This window comes from Echinops telfairi, unplaced genomic scaffold, assembly GCF_000313985.2.
Source record: "Echinops telfairi isolate 266 unplaced genomic scaffold, ASM31398v2 ScPeMD7_7469;HRSCAF=8507_0, whole genome shotgun sequence".
Lineage (NCBI taxonomy): Eukaryota > Metazoa > Chordata > Mammalia > Afrosoricida > Tenrecidae > Echinops > Echinops telfairi.
In genome coordinates this window covers 25,256,899-25,281,670 of record NW_022111372.1, presented here as the reverse complement: position 1 = coordinate 25,281,670, position 24,772 = coordinate 25,256,899, and the positions used below count along the sequence as shown (strand labels likewise).

At 41.0% G+C, this 24,772-nt stretch overlaps 1 protein-coding gene and 1 pseudogene across 7 annotated transcripts in view; one reads left to right on the top strand and one right to left on the bottom strand.

Annotated features, from left to right (window-relative positions):
* Window positions 1-24,772, bottom strand: part of ITSN1 (intersectin 1) — a 237,667-nt gene that overhangs the window by 131,258 nt on the left and 81,637 nt on the right. For all 7 annotated transcript variants that reach the window (XM_045284834.1, XM_004696955.4, XM_045284836.1 and 4 more), the window contains exons 5-11: window positions 19,294-19,454; window positions 13,249-13,428; window positions 11,354-11,450; window positions 8,282-8,382; window positions 4,911-4,974; window positions 928-1,065; window positions 134-249 (exon numbers count right to left, since the gene is read on the bottom strand). In XM_045284834.1, the coding sequence (XP_045140769.1) occupies window positions 134-249; window positions 928-1,065; window positions 4,911-4,974; window positions 8,282-8,382; window positions 11,354-11,450; window positions 13,249-13,428; window positions 19,294-19,454 (857 nt within the window). The remainder of the gene's footprint in view (window positions 1-133; window positions 250-927; window positions 1,066-4,910; window positions 4,975-8,281; window positions 8,383-11,353; window positions 11,451-13,248; window positions 13,429-19,293; window positions 19,455-24,772) is intronic.
* On the top strand, window positions 23,256-23,411 carry LOC115873549 (annotated as a pseudogene).

Below are 24,772 nucleotides of genomic sequence, written 5' to 3'. Positions count from 1 at the left end.
GAAAGCACCAAAAGGTGCATCTTTCCAGGCTAACTTCAGTTAAAGACCAGATCAAAGCTGCCCAAAGTCCGATTTCCTCTGGCTGCCGTCTTTGTCGGCCTGAGAGAGAACGGACACAGGAAGACCACGTTACCAGGTAGCTTCTTTTCCAGTTGCTGCTGTTCGTCTTCTAAAACTGGTTCCTCTGGTAACCTCTGATCGACAGAGGAGGAGCTTATGGAAGATATGCCACTGCCAGAGCGGACTCTTCTGCGATTACAAAAGAAAGAAAAGTGACTTCCAGAAAGCTGGTGAGGTACAATGACCCAAGTATGAAAGATTCTTTTTCCCAAAGATTATACTGGGAAATGCCACATATGGCAAAGGAAAAGACCAAAAAAAAAAAAGATTTGGGGCTCTGAACACAAAGATGTTTAAAAATATGAACATATAAATACCATCGGACCCTAACTTTTAAGCTTATTCAAAAAAGTTTGCCCCACTGGACCGTGCTGGGCTCTCTTCACGTGTCTACAGAGGTTGCGTTCAGACCAGGGTAATTCTCTTTAATCATCTTCATGATAATGGCATTTGGTTGCCTCTGGAACACATAGAATCCATAGGCAAATGTGTTGGTTTTATTGTTTATGCACACACTCATACCGTTTCTCTTTCACGGCTGACATCTGTTCCTAAAATTTCTGGAGAGTTTACTTGTATTTTTTACTAAATCAGCAACCTTTCGCAGTTTTACTTGTTTGCTTTACTGATAAGGGATTAGAAGTAGTATAAAGACAAGAAGAGGCTCAGAAGACAAATAAAAATATGTATTTTTAAAATTCATAGTTGTTTCATTTACTTGCCAAGAGTGAAAATTCCTATTAGAAAGCTAAGCTTGGAATTCACACACTCAGCAAGCCCTGTCTATAAAAGCCGAATGTTTCTTACCTAAAGGAAGGTGGGATATACTCTGGAGGCAGAGCCGGTGGCAGGGGCTGGCCAGACATAGCCACATCAATTAGGTGCATAGCCAGGATAAATTCTTCTGCTGTGAGCTTTCCGTCTTGGTCAATGTCGGAAAGATTCCTATTCAACAAAAAGTTAACTGTAATGTTTTCACAGAAATGCAGGCTTCTGACTCCTCAGAACTGGCTTCAAATTTGTTTCCTTATTCTGACTGTAAGCTCACTGAGCCTCTCTGTGCTTTCATTTGTACAAATGGTGCCTATTTCAGGATGCAACGGGTAATCTTCTAACAGACTTGAAGTAGTCTACAGCATTCAACAAGTGTTACCTGTGATTATAGGTATTCTGTTTGCAGTTTTGACAAACCGACCTAAAGTACACTGGACTCATAGACTGCTCTTTGAGCACGATGGTCTAGGCCTGGGATCGGCAAATGTATTCTGTAAGGGGCCACACAGCGAACGTTTGAAGCTCTGCAGGCAATCCAGCCTTTGTCAGGACGCCTCTGTTCACGGCTGCTGTCGTAGTAGGGCAGCAGCCACTGACAACACATGAACCTGGGCCTCACTACTATCGTAAAGGTCCGTTTCCAAGAACAGGTGCTGTAGCTGAGAAGTTGGGGGTCAGTGAGATTCAATTAATGTAAGGTAACCAGATTTTAAGATTGGTAAAGCGGGACACCATTGATAAAACTCATATCCTGGCGAAATAGCCACATGGCAGGCGAAACCGTATACCCTAGCTTGTCGTACATTCTTTTCAAAAATCGGGACTTTTTAAAATGCCGCGGACGCAGGAAAAATTGTTAAAAATCAGGACTGTCCCGCCAAAAGCGGGACGTCTGGTCACCTTAAATTAATGGGAATGGAACAACTAGAACGGGGCGAATGAGAATGCTGAAACTGGGGGGTGGAAAGCTGTCTGGCTGTGCATATGTTCTAAGAGAGAGAACACACAGGTCCAGTCTGGATGTGGCTGGCCCCGAGCTAGGCCTCCAAGGGTGATTCTTGATGGCCACCAGCCACAGCGTCTAAGTGTTGACATCTCCTTCTTCTTGGAATTCAACACTGGGAACTTGCCTAAGGAATTCACTGCAGCAGTTTTTCCTTGCATGCCCAGAATGGGATTTCACTCAGCGACTTTTGGACACTGGCAGAGAATAAGCAGCCACACACAGACTGTTTGCCAGACAGGCGGCAGGGCAAATGCTACTTTGGGAAGCTGCTTTTTGTGCAAGGCCAGAAAGCCAGAAACTTTCCTCATAAATTTCAATAGCCTTCAGGTGTCTTAAATCATTTCTCCCTCCAAAATCAGGGTATAATTTCCACACAGTAAGTATACCGTTCTTAGAGTACAGTTCTGTGAGTTTTAATGAATATACACGGTCATGTACCTATCACCAAACTGCACAGAAACACCTCAGCACCACAAAAATTCCTCCCAGGTCTCTTTATAGCCAACTCCTTCCTAATCTGATTGCCACTTAGCTCTTTTCCGCACCCCCAGCTGCACCTTTCCCGAAGCCAGACGCCCGTGTGAGACGGGCACAGTGCCGCGAGAACAGCTGGAGTGCTCTTCCTGCCCTGCCATTTTCCACCCTCAGTACGGTACTTCAGACCAAAGAGTGGCTACAATGTTGTTTCCCCCTATACTTATCAAATTAATGTCTATGAACATTTAATTAAAGTGACTTAAGTATGCAGAGTGTTAACCGAGTAACTCGTTAACGAGAGAAGCCTCAAATACTGTTTTCAAAGAAGACAGATTATAAATGGGAAATAAAATCTCCATTTCAATATACTTTCAAGGAGGAGAAATGGTAACATATTACAGAAAGATGTATGCTCTTGGGAGACCATTTTGAAGACTTCTAAAGTAAGGAAGTTCGTAGAGTCTAATGCAAAAGCTATTAAAATCATAAGGCAGACAAAGAGACTGTATATGCCTTTGGATAAAATTATACATTTAGTGGGTTAGGGACTACTAAATATCCTACACTGTACCAGACAGTCAGCACAACAAAGAATTACCCACCCCAAAATGTCCACAGATCCAGTTACAAGTTTATAAGAAATACAGGAAACAGGAGCAAATTAAACAACACTCATACCAGGAGACAACACCAACAGTAGTACACCTATGTTTATTGCAGCAATTTCCACACTAGCAAAACATGCAAACAACCAAGAACCCCCACTATAGAGCAATGGGTAAACAAGCTCTGGTACTGTTCATACGACTGAATTTTATACATCAATAAAAAACACTGAAAAAAAAGAAAAAACAAAAATAACACCAATAACTCTCTTAAACACTGCACCACATGTGGAAAAAACTAGAGAACATTATGCTTAGCAAACTCAGTCTTACAAAGATAAATATTTAACATCATCATTGTTCTAAGAAAAACCATGTGCTCTATACACCAAAAGAGAAGACTTTGATGACAACCAGGAGGCCAGGGACAGGGCTGGAAAAGGGAGAGGGAAGGAGAAGTTTTAAACAGATAGATAGATAAATGAATAAAATAAAAATTGCTCCAAAATAAAATAATCTCCAGATAAATAGGTAGACAAATAAACAAACAACAGAGATGCAATCATAAAAATTCAGATGATCGGACAACAGAAAAGTGGGTGAAGGGAGACACCGGTTAGCGTAAGCCATGAAAAAATAAATAAATAAATTATCAAGGGTTCATAAGGGAGGGTGGGTGGGGAAGGGAGGGGGGAAATGAGGAGCTGATACCAAGGGCTTAAGTAGAAAGAAAATGTTTTAAGAATGATGATGGCAATAAATGTACAAATGTGCTCGAAACAATGGATGGATATATGGATTGTGATATGAGCTGTACGAGCCCCTAATAAAAAGATTTTTAAAAATTTTTAGATGAAAGAAACTATAGGATAGGTTTTGTTTTGTTGCAGATGGTGAGGGACAAGAGAAGTGGATCCTCTAGATCAGGGGTCCTCAAAACTTTTTAAACAGGGGGCCAATTCACTGTCCCTCAGACCCGTTGGAGGGCTGGACTATAGTTTTAAAAAAAAACTGAGCAAATTCCTATGTACACTGCACATATCTTATTTTGAAGTAAAAAAACAAATGGGGCAAAAACACCCGGCGGGCCGGATAAATGTCCTCGGCGGGCCGTGTGGGGCCCGCAGGCCGTAGTTTGAGAACACCTGCTCTAGCTTAAAGGTGACTGGTCACCATGTGTCAGAATCAAGTCCCCAGGATCAACCGGTAGGTAACAAGGTGTAGGAGTATTAAACCAATCACTGAAAAATATGGATTTACTTTACTTCTGATTTGAACAATAAAATTATTGTAAAATTATAAGGTAATTTAATGAGAATGGTTACTGTTAACATGTTTTAGGTGCGCTACTGGTGCTGTATGAGCCCCAATGGCACAGTGGTTAAGTGCTCAACTAGTAACTGGAAAGTCAATGCTTCAAAGCCACCAGCCACTCAGTGAGAGACGGAAGTGGCAGTCTTCTGTAAAAACTCACAGTCCCGGAAAGCCTACGCGGCAGTTCTACACTGCCCTCTGGGGCTGCTCAGTGCGACGGACTCAAGGGCACAGGGTTTCTTTCAGGAGTCTTGGTGTCGTGGCTCTGCTTTAAAAACCCCTATCTCTTGCACAAACACAGTCTAGAAGTGTAGCAGTTGAAGTGATGTGAAACCTGAGATGTGGCTTAATAAATCAAAAGAAAGCAAAGAGAACCTGAACTGGCCATGAAGTGAGACATGTTTAAACTAGGAGTTTTTAATAATTCTTCATGTTAATCTCTTGGCTTACGGATTTTTAAAAATTGAAAGGGGGAAAATTCAGAGGTAGATTCACAACTCACTGAAAATTAAGCATACTTTAGACATTCCCCAAATCAATAAATGTGCTAACTATATCAGTCTAACAAATAGTTTCCACTCTAGATAAACCAAGGCACTTTTCGTTTTCCTTACCATATTGAAGCCAGCTGAGCCTGTGGTAAACTTGATTGCATAAGAATAGTTCTTGCTTGGGGACCTACATGGAAACAGAAAAAGAGATAAAGAGATGAATAAGCAAATTCTCACTATCAGGAAGACCCAGTGCTGGGCAACTATGCTCTGTGCCCTTTCGTGAAATTCTAGTGATTTAAATATTATTTTCTGTTACCTAAAAAAAAGTCCTCGCCAAACTCACTGCCACAGAGCTGATTTAGACTCATAGCATCTCTATAGGACAGGAGAGAAATGCCCCTGGGTTTCCAAGAATGTAACCATTTACGGGAGTAGAAAGCCACATCTTTCTCCTGTGGAGCAGCTGGTGGATTTGAACCACTGACCTTGTGGTTAGCAGCCTAACACTTAACCCACTACACCACCAAGCCTCCTTACTCTAGAAGCCTTAAATCAAGGTCAGCTGAAAAGGTGAAGAAACACAAAGCACAGGCACTGTGTCTATCTAGCACTCACCTGCAGGGGCAGTAACTTACTTAATGTGGCTCTAACTCACACAAAATGACCTTTTACTGCATGGATTTGATGAGAAGGTGGGAGAAGATACTGATGAGTCATTGTGAACAGGATTCCCTGTAATACCATACTGCTGTGTATAAAATAAGCCCTCTGAGAAGCAGGAGGTGGGATCTCATTACCAGCTAGAGTCAGGAGTGGATGCCTCCTCTGGACCCGAGATTCCTGTGCAGTGAACCTCCTGGATCCAGATGGGAGCTGTCACATCAGAGGAGCAGTAGCCGAAGGAGGAGCAGAGTGATGTGCATAGTGATGGACTTCCCACACCGCGAAACAGCGAAGCTGAGTGCTTGTGAGCAAGAGGCTGGCTTTGAGGAGTGGGGTGCCTTTAGGCACATCATTTGGGGAGTTGTGCTTGTTGACCCACTGAAGTGGAGTTGAATGTCTTTGGGTTGAGGTTTACTGGAGCTCAAGAAAACAGCACCCAAGTCATGAAAGAGTATCATCGCCCTCCCAAAAAACCCTCTTAGGCATCCGACTATGCAGCATCTCCCCCTCAAGGGCAGCCTGTTAATAGCAGCATAGTATGCCTCTGTTACATCTCAATTTTTTGCTCAATTTATCATTATATATAACATTAATCCTTGTTGTTCTGTACTACACCATTGGGTGACTAAGTCACTATTTATCCACTGATAAACTTTCAGAAAGTTTGTGGTTTGGTGAATATGTGCACATGTTCCTGTTAGGCTTTTGTGTATGTGTGTATATGCATATGCATGCATTCATTCATGTGTATCTTTGACATTCTTGACACAGCAAAGCTTCGGGGCTAATGTCCAAATGAAAATATTGAAACAGGAAGAAGGAAACACAAGATGAGCGCTGCTGCACTGTGGGGATTACAATCAGCGGCACAAGGAAAAGGTGAACCAACGGTTGTTGCCGGGGAGGCTGATTTGCTCTGTACACCCTCACCCAAATAACAGTGAAAAGTTTTGTTCTGTTTTGTTTTAATTGGGAGCAACTGAAGAAGAATCAACTCTTTACTGAATTGATGGGAAGGTTTAAAGGTTCTATGCGGTCTGCAATGAGGTAAGTTCACTGAGCATTTTTAGAATCCGCAATGTAATTTACTAAGGTTGGTAGCATTAACGTAGAATTACCAGTTTCACTTTTCTTTAATTTATACTTCAACAATTCTTTCCATCCCCAAACTGAATAAAATAAAATTAATAGTTCGCCCACTGGAAGCAAAGGAGAATGAAGAAAACCAGGACTCGAAGAAAGCAATTAGTCCAAAGGACTAATAGCCAAATGAATCTCAGCCTCCTCTAATCTGAGACCAGGAGAACTAGATGGTGCCCACTCATCACTACAATGCCTTTGACCAGGAACACAATAGAAGCTCCTGAAAGAATGAGTGGAAAATGTAGAACAAAATTCTAATTCATAAGCAATACTAGACTTCCTGTTCGGACAGACTGGAGGAAACCCTGAGATAGTCTTCCCTCTTGAAACAAGTCATTCCCAGAGATCACCTTTCAGCCATGTAAGAGTGGCTTGCAGAATACACATCATCACCTGGGAGGAATGTCAGCCTTAGCACAATCACCTGTCAGTGTCCAAAAAGGCAACATGTGCTCACAAGAAGAGAAAACAGGGAGGAGCAGGGAACTGTATCAGTGGGAACTGGGGAAACGCTGACACATTGTGGGGATGCAACCAATGTCACTAAGCAATGTGCACGTGTGCCATCGAATGTAAATTAGCTTGCTGTGTAAACTTTCACCTAAAGCACAAAATGTGCGCTTTTAAGAGTTGTTAATTTCCCTGTGTCTTGCATTTTATATATGAATAAAATCAGGGTTTTCCTTTACCTCACCCTAGGGGCATGAACCTTTTGTCCCTCCCTTTCATTCATTTGCTAAACGGCAATTATATTTCTTCTATAGTTCATGTTCCTACACGAGAGTTCAATTTTCCTTTATTAAAATTATGCTTTTCTTTATAACTCTCGTCACTTTCAAGTGTTTCATCCTTCTTGAGAGAGGCTGTCAAATGGTACCTAAAAATCTTTCTGTCCTTCTGATGTAGATAGCAAAATAGCCGTGTCTTGTAAAAACCCACTGAGGCCCTACAACTTAATTCTGGCCTTGTACAGGTGAAGCCCGAGGATGGGAAGAAGTAGAGTAATTGCTCCAATCCCCACACTCGGGGACTCTGCACTGAGCACACGGCCCTGCCTTGAAACTGCTGACAGGGGAGCTTCAGTTCTTCTCTGACACATAACCAGAAGTCAGTTTAAGTTCAAGACCGTTTCTTTGCTAGTAGTTTGGTTTACATACAAGTGGCTTTCGGGGAACTTTCATGGTCTGGGTTCCACAATACCAAGAGGAAGAAAGTAAAGGTCTGAGGCACTGGGGGATACAGAAGTTATCGATGGAGTTACCCACAGAGGCAAACGCCACGGAAGAGGAGCCATGAAAGCCTACCTAGAAATAAACCAGGAGAGGAAAACATTTCAAACCTGCCTCTGGCCACACATCCTGCAACAATCTGCATTTTTTTAAAAATCATTTTATTGGGGGATTGTACAACTCTTAACACAATCCATATATCCATCCATTGTGTCAAGCACATTTGTACGTTTGTTGCCATCATTCTCAAAACATTTGCTTTCTACTTGAGCCCTTGGTGTCAGCTCATTTTTCCTCTCCCGCCCCCACCCTCCTTCCCTCACGCACCCTTGAAAATTTATATATTTTTTCATGTCTTACACTGTCCGATGTCTCCTCTCACTCACTGATGACAGAAAAGTGGGTGAAGTGAGACAATCTACATTTCAAACAAGCCCCATTTCATTACATTGTTACCTGTGAGATGTCCACTCATAGTTTTGTCATGACTATTGAATAACTGTCTGTATTTCAGTCTCGATGACTGGGGAACAGCCCATTCTGCCACAGGAGGGGCACTGTGGGGAGAAGGGGAGAGGGAAGAAATAGGGTTCAGAGTAAGAACTGCGTACTTTAGCTCATTACAAACTGGAAACTAAGGTGTTCTCTACACAATGATGACCAGTTTTAACAAGTGGCTGTTGCCAATAATAATGACGATTTAAACAATACACAGGCTCTATAAAACTAAGAAAACTATGGAAATGTTCTTGGAACTGAGGCCAGACCATAACCTCTGGGCTTTTCTAGGCCTCTAGAGCATTCCTGTTTGGATGTGAATGCAGTGCTGACAGCAAACAAACCGCTGCCTTGCAAAGTATTAATTGCCTAAACGTTTACCTTTCTGTGCGCTTCCCCCAAAAAACAACACCCCAGGATGCATTTCTTAATGAAGTCAAATTATTTCCTTCTGGGAAGTTGAAATTCCCATCCAGCGGAGAGTTTCCCAGAGAAGGAACAGAACATTTCAAGGGTCCCAGCCAATCTGGAGCAGGGATGGAGGGAGCTCTGTTTTCTGGCCTACAGCTGCTTCCCTGCCAGTGAGCCGCAGTCCTGACCTGAGGAAACCCCTGCAGGCAGACAGCGTGGGTCTAGACCGACCGACTTAGTGGTTAGTTCCTCTGGAACATTGTCCACAAGTGTCACAGTGGAACCTGATGGCTAATTTGGGTTATATGAAACAGTGGCAGAGCTGAGAACAAAAATGGCATTCCATGTCAGGACAGATGATAGCAAAGCCCACTGGCAACATTTTCCCTTTCAATTAAAAGACAAACCTATTTCACATATTAGAGCAAAATTTCAAACATAAATTGATTATATGCATCACTGATTATATAAACTGATTATATACATCACACCACCACCCCCAAAGAGGTAGTGCTTACACACACACACACACACACACACACACACACACACACACACGAGGCTCCACAAAATTGGTGGAAAAACTCCATTACCTTTTGATTCCACTTTTCCATGAATTTTTTAAGTCCCCCCCCCATATAACCTCACAATTTACATGATCTTACAATACTTCATAAAGAATAACAGTTTCAAAACCTCTAAAAATTATATATACTAATCTTTTACAAGCCTTAGTTTCCTATTTTGTGCAAACCTTTTTGCCATCTGGCCATACATTTTGATGCATCTCCTTCTTCAGAATAATTTTCAAATGGTCCCCAAATTAACAGAAAATAATATCTGGTGTTCTAAATTAAAAAACACTTACCAAGATCTACGCTGTGAGTACTTCTGCAACAGCTCTCTCATTTTAAAGTAATGTTTTCCTAGTCCTAACTCTTGCCTACTTGTTAAGACGCTATCTTTGTACTGCACTCTGGGAAAGCAGGGGTGTTACACACAGACGCTGTCCCAGATTACACTGAGCAAGTCCGAGTTTTTGGCCAAAGCCCTGAGAATCTAAACACTGAAACTCAGTAATGATGTGGAACCAAAGTTACATGCTACATCACATCCATTTGCCAGGGAATTAAATGTACTGGTATTGAAAGTGTGACTGTATGTATGTATGTATGTATGTATGTGTGTGTGTGTGTGTTTAAATGGCCTAATTGCACTCATGCTTATTAACTCATTTTAGAGTCATAAAGACAGAAGTCAAAATCCCTTCTGAATGAGTCAGGGAAAAAAATCTCAAACCTTCTGCACTGTATAGTGAAAAAGACTAAATATATGAAAATTTGTGATGGATCATCTGAGTTTAAACCTCAACTGCTCTAAACTAGGGGCAAGTCATAGGGGAGAGATGGGACTTCTCGGGCTTGCTTCCTCATCCACTGAGGAAAGACGTGCTCCACAGGTGGCTGTGGGGTTGTGGCTCTGCCTCTTCAGAGTGAAACACAAATACCTGTGCACCACAGGTAGCTGAAGTCTATAGAGCAAAGTGAAGATGAGGTGGCTCAAGGTAAGGACATATGCCCCAAAATCAGAAAGCACTCAGTTCAACTCTGCTGTTGGTTAGGAGTCACATTGTCGTGGGCAAGTTGCTGAATGTCTCTGAGTTTCTTTATCATCCCTAACAGTGAGAAAAGAGTGGAGCTACCTTGTGGAGAAGACACAATTAAATGAGATACTGCCGATCTGTTTGGCACGATTCTTTAAATCATTCTTTTAAAGGTGATGCTACAGCAATGAAAGCACAGAGCTGTGAAGTTATCTAAGGGGAAACTGCCCCGCCACCTTCAAGCACTCCTGGGTTCTCAAGCTCCCAGGAGAGTCTGTATTATACTCAACACACTTTTCGAAATTTTAAAATAGGGAGATGATGTGATTCATTGAAGGCAGATTTCTTAAGATGGGTTTTTCTTCATTTATACCCACCATCATTTGAAGAGAGAGAGAGAGACTTAATTTTTCTTCTTTGTGGCAGCAGGTCAAGGGGAAAAACTCAGGGGAAAAGAAAATTTGCCAAAATATGAGCAAGAAGATTCCAGAAATTAGGTCACATATTTGATTAACTTAAACTGTTAATCCAAAACTGTTAAATTAATCCAAAAAGTTTATTTCAATGAAAACTGGTCTTTGTATACAGTTTTACTAATAACCCACACAGAATGAGACCATAGAATTAAAACAAGGACAACTGTGGCCCCAATCTCATACAAAAATATATTTGCAAAGTAATTTGGGAATGGTAATACACAATGTTTCATTCATTGTTTTTCTCCTATCCTGGAACTCTATATCACAATTTTAAAACAGTTTTTACTATTGCTTATTTGGTCTGCTCCTAAAAACCCAAACAAACAAACAAACAAAAAAGCAAACATTTTACAGGAAATAATCATGCCCTTGATTACTATCAAGGCAACAAATAAATGGTAAGACCAAGTAACATCACCCAAATTAAGTATTATTAGCATTCTATAAAGATAAACATAGCCAATTCATTTGGAAACTTAAGAGTCAATCAGATAATGGCTTTAACCAAGCCTCCCACTGGAAAACAAGCAAACTTACCTAGCCACGTCGAAGGACTGTGCCTTCTGTAATTTAGTATTTAATTGAGACCCTGGACCAGATCTACTAAAAGAAGAACTCTTTGGCAATGTGGCTGCTGTAAAACAAACGTTGAATAGTTTTAATCCTAAATATTTTAATCTTTGTAGAAATTATAATTCAGTCATCAAATCTGAGGCAGAAGTAATCCTTCTAAAAAAAAAAAAAAAAAAAGACGAAGTAATCAGTTCTTACCACCCTGGATTGAAAAGCAAGGAGTTACTCCCCCAGACCCTCCTCTGCGCCTGGATAAGTTGTTCTCTTGAAAAACACCTTACTATGTTAAGTTGCAATGCCTGCTTCCATAAAAGTTTAGACCTCATTAATCTTTCACTATTATATTTTACATAAAACCTACCCTAATCGTTAAAGAAGTAAACACTTAACCATGTAAGATGGCATTTCTTTAAAACACCACTGAAGTTCCAGATGTAAGAGCCAAGAAATCACACAGGCTGTGCTCTTGGCCAATAACAGTGATGCTGAGGGGGTCAGCGTCTGGGTCTGATTCTCACAGAGCTGGTTAGCTCTGTGTCTGAACCTCAGCAAAACAGGGGCAAAAGAAAAAAAGGGCCGAAGTGTGTGGATTCACTGATTCTACTGGAAAACAGTTGCACATACTTTCCCAACTGCCATCCCGCCTGCAATCATGACCACGGGCATAAGACGGGCTCCTTGTGACGAAACCATCTCACAGAGGGGAAATAAGGTACATTGAGGGTCTTAGGCCATCGCTTAGAGGCAGAGGCTAGCATATATAATAAATCCAGGGGCCACAATCACAAACGTGATGATTAAAACCCAGTGCTAAATGTAATGTCTTTACTACTGCATCTTCTCAGACACACCCAAATTAATTTTTGTCATAATTTCCGTGCTCATGTAAATTCTTGAAGCTTTATTAGACTAAACTATCCACATCTGAAATTCATGCTGTCTTTTCACTAAAAGGAAAAAGATTGAAAAAAGGTTCAGAATGGAACTTTTTAGGGCTTTCCTTCAAGTTAAGCATTTAATAAATTTACCTTAACACAGTAAGTTATTTAATAGGCTCCCTTCCCCCCATTCTGCTGGATTTAATCAAAGAAAACATGCATTGTTCTTTTCTTTTTCCCCCTCCTCACATAATTCTTCTTCTCCTAAAGCACTGGATGAAGCCCTGGTGACCTGGCTGGAGCAAGGTCAGCAGTTTGAAACCACCAACTGCTCCCCAGGAGAAAGGTGAGGCTTTCTACTCCCATAAAACTCACAGGGCAGTTCTACGCTGTCCTACAGGGTCACTGTCGGTTGGAATGGGCTCAATGGCAGTGAGTGAGAGAAATCACTAGCTTGCTTATTTTCAGTTCTCAACAGCTGAAGAAAATAAGTAATACATGATATAAAAAAATGTTTAAAAACAGCCCAAACTTCAGTTACTCTTAGCCAGCTTTTGAGAGGAAGTTATGTTCTTGACTGTCGACCTCATTTTAACTGCAATAGTACCCAGAGCTTTAGCTATCCACTCCTAGTGGCACAATGGCTAAAGAACTCGCCTGCTAACCAAAAGATGGGTAGTGCAAATCCACCAGGGGCACCATGGGAGAGAGCTGTGGCAGCAGATGACAGCCTTGGAAAACCCATGGAGCCGTCCTACCTTGACCTGTCAGGTTGCCTTGAGTCACTAGCAGGGGTTTTGGGTTTGGTTTGTAGACCCACCACCTCCCCCAACTCTCACCATACAAAATAAGCAGATGATCAAAAAGATTAAATAGATGGAAATTTCCCTATGAAATAAAACCGTATTTAGTTTGAAAGAAGCATGAACAGTAAAATTCAAGGTGTAAAAACTCAGCCTATGGTCTTAGCAGGTCACATACCAGGATGAGCAAATGCAGGCAGAGGTTGTATGACAGGGGGAGCCCCATTCGCCAGGGGAGCCACTGCTGCTGGAGGAACAGAAGAAACGAGGGGTGGAGACATCCCGACCACGGGAATGGACCCCATTGGCACTGGAGCAACTGCTGTGAGGGGTGGCATGCTGGCAATGCCTCCCATACCTATAAGGAAAAAAAATCCCAAGAATATCTAAATTCAAATCACATTTGGACATTCAGTGGTAATTAAGCCAGGATTGCTAAAAGAACATCATTTTCTGGCTGCAATATATTCTCATTAAAAATACAGCTTCAAATCAATAGTTTTTGTAATTATCAAATATTATACCAAGGATCACATCTAAAGGACTTAAAATCCAACTTGAAGAGAGATTTTTCTGGCCAAAAATGAGCATCAGTAAGCCTAATAAATGAAAAGAACTGGAAACAATCAAACACAAAGAAATCCATGTGCTCAGGGTTGGTTCACTGTTCTCCTCCGTCTGGTCACTACTTTAAACATGCTTCCTTTGGCCCTCTGAGCATCACTTGATTTCTACTTTGAAGCCTTTGTCTTTTAAAGCTAGTGTGTGGCTCAGAAGCCGTTTCTAGCATTTTCTTATTTTCCTTTTCCTCAATATGGGTCATAGTTTCCTGTTTCTTTGAATAGCTTATAATTTGTAGTTGAAAAATGAACATTTTAGACTTTATACTTCAGGAACTCTGGCTGATTTTAAAACCTCCTGAAAGCTATTTTTTTCTTGCTTTAGTAACTTGCCTAGGCTAAATCTGAAAGAGTAGTCTGTCTTGTTTTCATTTTTAAGCCAGGTTTCCTGGTGGCTGCATAAAATTGTTGGTCAACCAACTCCTAGACTGAGGTCATGCTGTACTCTGTAAGGCTTCCTTCCTCTGCCAATCAACAAGTAGGTCAGTACAGAATAATGCATTTAACATTTGGGTCATTTTAAAGTCTGCCCCAAAGTTTTCAAGGCTCGTTAGCATTTCTATAATATATGGGATCATCACAAGTCTGAACTGACCCAACAGCCATGGGATTATATTATCTCCTTTCGAATCCAGGGATACAGGAGAGGATGGAAATAAAATACTCTTTAATTACTCCTTTGTTTCTAATAATATTTACAGACACAAACGTTTGTGAATAACAATGCTAATAATATATCACCAATATGATTTCTGAAAATATTTAATAATTTCATTTAATATAAATTTCCCCTCACCCTCAATCTATTTAACAGATTTATTAGATCCATACTGTCTGAGCATATAGGAATTATTACCTTCGTTGCATCCGTAAGCTTCATTAATCTTAGTTATATTTTTAAAACAAGTTTAAAAAAACCCAACATCTCACTGCCATAGAGTTGATTCTGACTTATAGTGACTCCAGTTGTGTGAGTTACATAATCTGTCAACTTGAGCAAAGGGTGGAGTCTAGCCTGTCAATCAGCCTGAATGATCCCTCCTTGTGGGCACAGTCTTCTCATGAAGGTTCGGGGAACTTTGTTTTCAGGCGGCACACACACTCTCTCTGCTTGACTTTCTTGACAAGCAACATGGAGCTGAGCTAATGGCAGCCAGAGCCCTGGAGCTGGAGGAGCACGTGGAGACCCCCTCCAGCACTAAGACACTTCTACCATCCCTGGCCTGTGATGGATCCAGAAGACTTTCCACCCACTGGCCTGGGATCTTCCTGCATTCGGCATCACTGCATGTGTTGCGTGAGTCTGAAGAGGAATCTGTGGACTGGTATCAGACATACAGGCTAATATTAGACTTATGGACTTGACCTGGACTGGGATGTTTTCTTAATATACAATTACTCTTTGATATGAAACTCTTTCTTATACATACATGAGTGTCCCTGGATTTCTTCTCTAGTCTATCTGGCTAACACACTAGTTCTATAGGTAAGTATATTCTGACTGGAAGTTCTTAGGTAACTATGTATTCAGTGCTCACTAACAATTTATGCCAATGTTTCTCTACTTGCTTAGATGATCTGTGGCAGATTCCTCAAGAAGGCCTCATATGAACAATATCCTTACATGTAGGTAACAGTTTGTCTATGGCCATTATACTTAAAAGTCAATTTTTCTATGTACAGAATCTTTGGCTCCTACTGTCTTTCCTTGAGAAACCTGAACATGTTCACTCTCCTTCCTGCTGGCATGGAACTGTCGAAAAGTATGGAACGGTTTACTCCTCCTTCTCTTCTGTCACTGCTCTTTTTCTTCACGCCCAAATTATGTGATGCTTTACTGAGATGTAGCTTTGTGCTGATTGTCACAGCTTGCTACTGTCGGGTTCCTACCACCCAGTCCATCCAGACCTGTGATGCTCCCATCTATTAGGAAATAAAACTGAGCATAGGGCTTCTGTAGCTATCATCTTTACGCCAGCACAATGCCCCACCCAGCCACCGGCCACAACAGCCTGGTTGTGTAGTGGTTGCACCTGTGTCTCCAGGGGCTGTTACAAAATAGTCTCTTCTTTGAAATACCCTTTTTTTCCCCTCTAGGCCTTATTTCATTTTTTATTTCCTAATTTTTAAAAAAATCTTCCTGTTTTTCTCTTTAGAGCAGTGGTTCTCAACCTTTCTGATGCAGTTCCTCATGTGGTGGTGACCCCTCCAACCATAACATTATTTTCATTGCTATTTCTTTTTTTTTTTTCATTATTTTTTAAAATCATTTTATTAGGGGCTCATACAACTCTTATCAAAATCCATACATATCGTTGCTATTTCATAACTGTCATTTTGCTACTGTTATGAATCGGGGACCTCTCTTAAATGATCGTTCGGCCCCCGCAACCCACAGGTTGGGAACCGCTGCTTTAGATAGCATTTCTTGGGCTCACTTTGGTCTGGTTCTTCTTTTGCCTTGGGCTCTGTTTCATCATCAATGTTATGACGATTAGGCGCCATTGAGTCAGTTTCAACTCACAGCAACTCGATGTACAAAAGAGCAAAACACTGCCTGGTCCTCTACCATCCCATCAGTTGTTGCTATGTTGAGCCTATTGTTGAAGCCATGTCAATCCATCTCATCTTGAGGGACTTCCTTTTTAATGCTGACCCACGTTACCAAGTATACTGTTCTTTCCAAGGACTGGTTTATCCTGATAATATATCCAAACTATGTGAGACGTAGTCTTTCCATGCTTGCTTCAAAGGAACACTCTGGCTGTACATCTTCCCAGGCAGATTTGTTTGTTCTTCTGGACACTGTGATTCATATGCATTAGTTCTTCTACAGTCCTCCCTTTCGCTGTCCAATATGAAGGGAATGAAACTACCACGGCTTGGCTTAGGCACACCTAAGTCCTCAAAGTGCCGTCCTTGCTCTCACCACTTCACGAGGTCTTGTGCAAATTTGCCTAATGTAGTATGTCATTTAGTTTCCCGACTGCCGCGTCCTCAGGTGAAGCATTAATTGCAGACCCAAGCACAATTAAATCCTTCACAACTTCAATCTTTTCTGTTTTTCATGATATGACTATGTTACTAGTGGCACAGTGGTTACACTTTGGGCTGCAACCCGCAAGGTCAGCAGTTTGAAACCGTTAGCCACTCTACAGGAGAAAGACAATGCTTTCTAGTCCCGTAAAAAGTTAGTCTCAGAAATTCACATGAGCAGTTCCACCCTGTCCTAAAGGATCGATGTGAGTTAGCACTGATAGGAAGGCAGTGAGTTCGCTTTGTCGGGTTTGGTGGTGTGTCTTGTTTTTGAGGGGCTATATACTAGAATGAGACTAGCTGTGTCAGTTCTGAAAGCGTGTGTTAGATCACTCCAGGCTGGAACTGCCCTTCCCCATTGCAGTGGCGGTTCTCAAGCAGACGGGCTGACCTCTCTTCGGAATAGCTTCTCTCTGTTTTGCACCCCGCCTGTTCTGGAGGACCCTACTGCTTCCTCTGCCCCTTACAGACTTTCACCTTTCTTTTTACGAAGGGCATACATGGCACTTATAAGACTTTTAAAACAGTATTTTTGTAGATATGGTGATTCTCCATGGTTAATGAGATTAATGATTTTTTTCACTTTTTGAACTATTGTTAAAACTATCTTCCCAAAATCTGTACCTTCCCTTTCAAAAATGAGTGGCTCAACCTTATCATGAGAGGCAATGGATAGCTTGCCTCTTTTTAATAGTAAATCTAATAAGTAAACCTGGACATTGATTACTCTCAGACTTGCATCAACAGACTGAGAGACAACCTGTGTTGCTGCTGATCGCCCCAGAAACGGCTTCTCTCTATCGCCTGTCATCACATGCTTAAGATGAAGAGAGAAAACTATCCTATCCATCATTTTGGAGGGTTTGGTAGCAAACTGTTTAAGAACCTTCTAATGAACCAGAAATTAAAGTTGATTACTAAAGTCTTCAAACCACAAATGGGTGCATAAGCAAATGTGGCGAAGAAAGCTGATGGTGCCCAGCTATCGAAAAGTACAGCCTCTGGGGTCTTAAAGGATTGAAGGCAATCAAGCGGCCAACAAGTTCAGAAGCAACAAAGCCAACATGGAAGAAGCACACCAGCCTATGCAACCATGAGGTGTCGAAGGGATCAGGTATAAGGCATCATCAGAACAAAAAATCTTAACATAGTGAATGATGGGGTGAGTGCGGAGTGGAGACCCAAAGCCCATTAGTAGGCCACTGGAGATCCCCTTGCAGAAGGGTCTCGGGGAGGAGATGAGCCAGTTAGGGTGCGATGCAACAACGATGAAAAATACAACACTCCTCTAGTTCCTAAATGTTTCCTCCCCGCTCCCACTATCATGACTCGAATTCGACCTTGCAAGTCTGGCTAGACCAGAGGATGTACACTGGTACAGAAAGGAACTGGAAATCCAGGGAATCCAGGGCAGATGAGCCCTACAGGACCAGTGGCGTGAGTGGTGAAACAGGGAGGGTAGAGGGAAAGTGGGTTGGAAAGAGGGAACTGATTACAAGGAACTATATGTGACCTCCTCCCTGGGGGACAGACAACAGAAAAGTGGGTGAAGGGAGACATCGGACAGGGCAAGATATGACAAAATAATAATTTATAAATGATCAAGGTCTCATGAGGGAGGGGAGAGTGGGGAGGGAGGGGGAAAATAAAGACCTAATGCCGGGGGCTTAAGTGAAGAGGAAATGTTTTGAGAATGATGAGGGCAATGAATGTACAAATGCGCTTTATACAATTGATGTGTGATAAGAGTTGTATGAGCCCCTAATAAAATGATTTTTAAAAAAGAGAGTGAAAAGAAAACCCACAGACTAGGGGGTGAAAACTGTCAATGACATTTGTGACAAGGATCTAATCTCTAAAATATATTTAAAACCCCTGGTATTGATCTATGGGCTCTAATAAGAGTTGTAAGAGCCCCCAATAAAAGAATCTTTTGATAAAATATGTTAAAGCCCTAAAAAAAATATAATAAAAATAAAGTCTTCAAACCAATCTAAACAATTGAAGATCAAAGAAGAAGAAATCAGAACTGTTAGTGTCTTTAGGGAGTCAACTAGTCACTGAGGAACTTATTTTTATTAATGTCTAGTTGAGAGAATTTGTTATAGCATAAGGCTTTTACCTGGGATAAAAACTTATTTTTAATTCTACTATATTCTAATGACATCAATTGCCTTAACCCACTGACTGACAAAATTCAGTTACATATCTAAGGAGAAATAAAGATGCTGTGAAAATAGAAACGCACAAAGAAGTTCCTAGCAATGTGAAGGGTCAAGAAACCAGTTAACAGTCAGAAAAACGGAAGCTGCAGCAGCATGCTGCATATTTGCTCCTCTGACACAGAGTATGCGTCCCTTAGACGTCATGGGTACTACCTTCGTCTGGGGGCTAGAATGTGAGCACGCCCCTTTCTCCAGCATTACCCTCACACACAGCAGCTTTTTTCAGACATATTTACTACCTAGCTTTTCACAATGTTATATAAACTAGCAAGGGTGTGTGTGTACTTTTTTTTTTTTTTAATATACAAGGAAGTATAGTAACCAATTCATTTTCAGACTTACCAAATGCTGGTGCAGTAGAAATAGCAACTGGCTGCTGTTTCATGACAGGGGGAAGTGCAGAGGGGAGCTGATAGCCTTGTAGCTTCAATTTGATAAGTTTCATGGCGATGGAAAACTCCACTTGATCCATTCTTCCATCATTATTCATGTCAGCTAGCGCCCTGCAAACCAACAGCATGGCCTTAGACAGTGACCGTAACAGAGCCTTTCCAGAATCACCACTCCTACCAACACAAGTGCAAAGGCAGCAGCCCCTTCACCCCAGGGGAGAACAAGACAAAGCAAAACTGTTTGATTAACTGGGAAACATTGGCAATTTTTTACATAAGCATGAAATAACCCTGCAATGTGTTACTCGTCCTGACTGTGATGCGGTGTGTAGTGCCACTGTGTCCGTTGGGATTCACAGGAAGCAGCCCGGTGTGACCGAACAGAACTGCTCCATGCGGTTTTCTAAGCTGTGCGTCTACAGGAGCAGATTACTGGGTCTGTACCCCAAACAGCTGCTGGGTGGGTTCAAAGGGCCTAACTTCTGTTTACCAGCCAAGCGCTGAGCCTCTGCACCACCACAACTCTTTCCTGTTATGATATACAACGTAGCTTTCGGTCTCTGTGTGGGAATTTGGTCTCTGGCCATCAAAAGTCCCAATTTAGATATAGGACTTCTTTTTAATTTTAAAAATTTTAAATAATATTTGATATACGATTTCTTTTTGGAATGATGATGTAAAATTAGAGTACTAATGGTTATAAAACTCTGTTATCCTGAAAAGGAAAAAAAATCAAGAAACTGTATGCTTTGAAAGGGTGAATGCTGATGTGTGAATTAAAACATAATAAAGCTGTTGTAAAAAAAAAACCTAGCTCCTCTGTGAGTTTCACTATAGTTTCCACACTGTACCATACTACTGCATTTTAAAAAACAGATAACACAGGTGTGGTATGGGATTCTTTTGCAAACTGGGAAACTCCCTTGTGTCTTGCTTTCTTGTCTAAGCTATGCATGTGTGTGCTGTTTACATGGGCACAGTGTGTGAGAAAAATACGGGATCCATATTATACTATAAAAGGTCTTAAAATGAGCCTTTCTCTAAAATCTTGTGCTTGAGCAAGCCACACTATTAGTGTACCTCATTTTCTTGTGTGAAGTAGAGAAGTTGTCACAATGTTGAAAGCTTAAAAATGTATGTGCTACTTGAAAATACAGGAGCTCCTGCTGGTGCAGTGGCTATGTGTTTGGCTGCAATCCAAATGGTCGGTAGTTCAAAACTACCAGCAGCATCACAGGAGAAAGACTGGGCTTTCTACTCTGGTAAGCAGTTACATCCTGCAAGCCCACAGGGGGTCACTATGAGTGAGCATTGACTCAACGGCAGCGAGTACTTGAACATGGTACTCAAATGATCCATGGAAAACTTGCAATGAGCTTCCATATAAAGTTTTTTTCTCTCAAAGAAGAAAAATAAGCAAGATGGTTGGTACCTGCAATCAAAATCTACCTTATTGGCTTGCAGCTCTGCCCAGGAGCTTGTTTAGGAAAGTGGATTCTTGTCTATCTTTTTGAAGAGGTGATTTGATCTTCTCCTAAGCCAGGAGCCTTAGCATTAGTTAAACTGTTGTCACTCAGGCATTCATTCAGGCCTCCGGCTCTCTTTCATGTCAACATTCAGGGGTTGCAACAGTGATGTTGAGCTGTGTCTGATCTCTTACAGCAATCCCATGGCATGGCTACTGTATTATTTCCCTTTCATGGATGGCAAACTGTGGGTCCACTTGGTTTATGTAAATGTGGCCTACATTTGTCAGCAAGTGGCGAGTCTAAGCACTGAATTTAAAGACTTGAAGGCAATGGGTTTTGTTTTGGTTTTGGAGTTTGTTTTCTTGGTGTGCACTAGGTTCCAAAGATGAGGTGATAACATCCCTTTAACACACCAAGATCTATTGTACTCCCTTAAAAGGAGAAATGCAATTTAGTGAGTTCTTATTATGGCTGTTCCTAGCATGAATGGGTAGTTTGTCAATAAAGTTTTCTTCAAAATGGAAATTATTATCTGTAGAAAGAGCTATCAAAAGAAGATGGCTTCATGCTGGTCAAAAACAACCACTACAGCTTTGGTTGCTGAATAACTGACAGTATAAGACTACAATAAACTTGCTATTTTCACACTTGGCTTGCTTTTTGTCGCATATTCTAGTGCATTTCAAGGTGGACAACATTCTTCATAGATCCCACAAGAATTTGATTTGGAAGCTTCAGTATAGGACTTTACTTTAAACACACCTGATACAGATGAAAGGAATTGGAATATGCCTTTGGACATACAGCTTAAATACCTTAGTGTGAAAAGAGGCAGGGGGCTGCTATCCCAAAGTCAGGGATTTGAAAGTCAGTGGACTTTGGTTCACATCTCTTGTTTTTGAGGTTGCCCAATAACTGGCAACTAAATTTACTTTCTGTTTTCATATTTTCATTGTGTGAGTGTCCTATCTTAGTCCTGCAGATATAGTTTTGCCTTAATGAATGAGCGGATGAAATTTTTACCTTGTCTCTAACCCTTACTGTTTCTTTAACAGTTTTCGGTTACTAAGTTTTAACCTGTGCAAGTGAAGATGCTGAGTCCTTTAGCCTAAAAACATTTCCTAGATGTCTCCTTTTCCTTCTCTCAGCAGTAAGTTAAAAGCTTTACCATTGGCCAGATAGATGATACAATTAGAATTACCAAATGTCTCATGGAATTTACTTAAAGTCTCATTAACCTGATAATGCTGAGTCTAAAGTGGGCCACAAATGTATAAATTTTCAGTATACAAATGTATTTTGAGCACATGAATCATAAATCCTAATCCAAAAACAATTAGTTTTTGCGATGTGGCCCTGCACAATACGTGCCCTCATGAAGTGATCACTGAAGATTTGGGTGCTACAGCAAAATGTGGTGAAGAAATCAGATGGTGTTCAGCTATCCCAAAGAATAATGCCTGAGTTCTTAATGCATGTTTTAAAACAAGCAGTCAAAAAAAATAAACAAAACACAACAACAAAAATCATCAAGCAGTCAATCAACACCCACATGGAAGAAGCACACCAGCCTGTGTGACCACGAGATGTCAAAGGGGTCAGGTTATCTGGCATCAAAGAACAAAAAATCCTATCATTGTAACTGAGGGTGAGTGCAGAGTGGAGACCTATCAGGCATCAAAGAACATAAAATCCTATCATTGTAAATGAGGGTGAGTGCAGAGTGGAGACCCAAAGCCCATCTGTAGGCAACTGGACATCCCCTTACAGAAGGATAGCGGGGAGGAGACGAGCCAGTCAGGGTGCAGGGTAGCAACAATGAAACATACAACTTTCCTCTAGTTCTTAATTAAATGCTTCCTTCCCCACTATCATGATCCCAATTCTACCTTACAAATCTGGCTAGACCAGAGGATGTATATTGGTACAGATAGGAACCGGAAACACAGGGAATCCAGGACAGATGACCCCTTCAGGACCAGTGGTGAGAGTGGCGGTACCTGGAGGGTGCAGGGAAGGTGGGGTAGAAAGGGGGAACCAATTACAAGGATCTACATATAACCTCCTCCCTGGGGGATGGACAACAGAAAAGTGGGTGAAGGGAGACGTCAGACAGTGTAAGATATGACAAAATAATAATAATTTATAAATTATCAAGGGTTCATGAGAGAGCGGGAAGCAAGGAGGGAGGTGAAAAAATGAGGAGCTGATACCAAGGACTCAAGTAGAAAGCAAATGTTTTGAGAATGATGATGGCAACAAATGTACAAATGTGCTTGACACAATGTATGGATGTATGGATTGTGATAAGAATTGTATGAGCAAAAAAAAAGAATTGTACGAGCCCCCAATAAAGTGATTTTTTTTTTAAACAAAAAAACAGCTCTTCTCCCCTCTCTCAGTTTCTCTGCCATCCTGAGTGTGCTGTTACTCCAACTTCACCATGTCATCTCATAAGACTTTCAGGATCAAGAGCTTCCCGGCCAAGAAACAGAAGCAGAATTGGCCCATTCCACAGTGGATTTGAATGAAAACTGGTAATAAAATCAGGTACAACTCCAAGAGAAGACATTGGAGAAGAACCAAGCTGGGTCTGTAAGGAGTCCCCTGAGGGATGGCACGCATGACCACATTTTCCCAGTCTCAAATCATGTTGTGTTGCATTAAGACTTTTGTCCCCATCTGATCAGTTGAACTTCTATTGGCAAATCTGATTTATTCCTTGGTTTTTTGCTCCCTCGTCAAGTCTAACAATAAACACTGTAAGGCTGTTGGTTTGAAAACAAACAAACAACAAAAAAAACAAGCAGTCAGTTAAGTGAGTTGTCAGTTAAAGTTAACACAGAAGAGTCAACCAGCCCGTGAGATCCAAGGATCATAAACAATAAAATCTAAGATCAGAGGAGGGAATTGTATTAGAGCTTTAATTCTGAGCACCCAGTTTGGAGAAGGCTATAGATAACTGAAGGATCAAAGTCCATTTTCAGGGTCCTTCCTCAGATTAATCCTCCGATGAACTCCCTCAAACTAGGGATGTAAATAGTCTTGCCCTCAAAGTACATTTGTTTTCCCTTTTAACACATTTTTAATTTGTTTTAGTTTCTATTATCTTGTGCTTTCCCTCAAATTGAGGTTTTTCTGTATTGTATTTTGTTGAGATTGATGGAGTTTTTGTATGATTTTCTTTATATTAAATTCAGGATAAGTAAATCTAGAGAGACAATAACTAGAGTAATAGCACCTTAAGGTTATGGCTTGAGAAAGATGAGGCTTTATACTCTGTCTAGGAAACTCACAGGGGCAGTTCTACTGGTCCTATAGGGTCATTATGAGTCAGTATTCACAGGATGGCAGTAAGTTTGGTTTGGTTTGAATAGGGTTATGGCAGGGTAGTTTGGGAGATAATGGGGAGTTAATAATAATGGATAAAAGAATGAACAAAATGTTCTAAAATTGTGGTAATGATTGCACAACTCCTTTTAATATATTCAAACCATTGAATTGTACATGAATCATGCCAATAAAACTGTTAACAAAACAAAACCCTACAACCCAACATTTTTCCAGAATATTAAAACCCACAGACACACATTTTTAAAATACTATGCTACCTAATATAATAACTTTCTGCTAAACCACTTTCTTAAAATTTCCTTTTAGAAGGAAAGTAAAAGAAAATAGAGGAAAGAACTAGGAGGGAAAGGGCATTTACAGAGGTCCAAATACAGGCATGTACATATGTAAATATATTTATATCTGATGATGGGGAAATAGATCTATGTGCATATATTTATAGGTTAAGTATTAAGGTAGCAGATGAACTTTGGGCCTACACTCAAGTACTCCCTCAATGCAAAAACACTTTGTTTTATTAAACTGCCATTCCATGATGCTCACCTTCCCAACATGATCGCTGAAGACAAAGTGGGTGCATAAGCAAATGTGGTGAAGAAAGTTGAT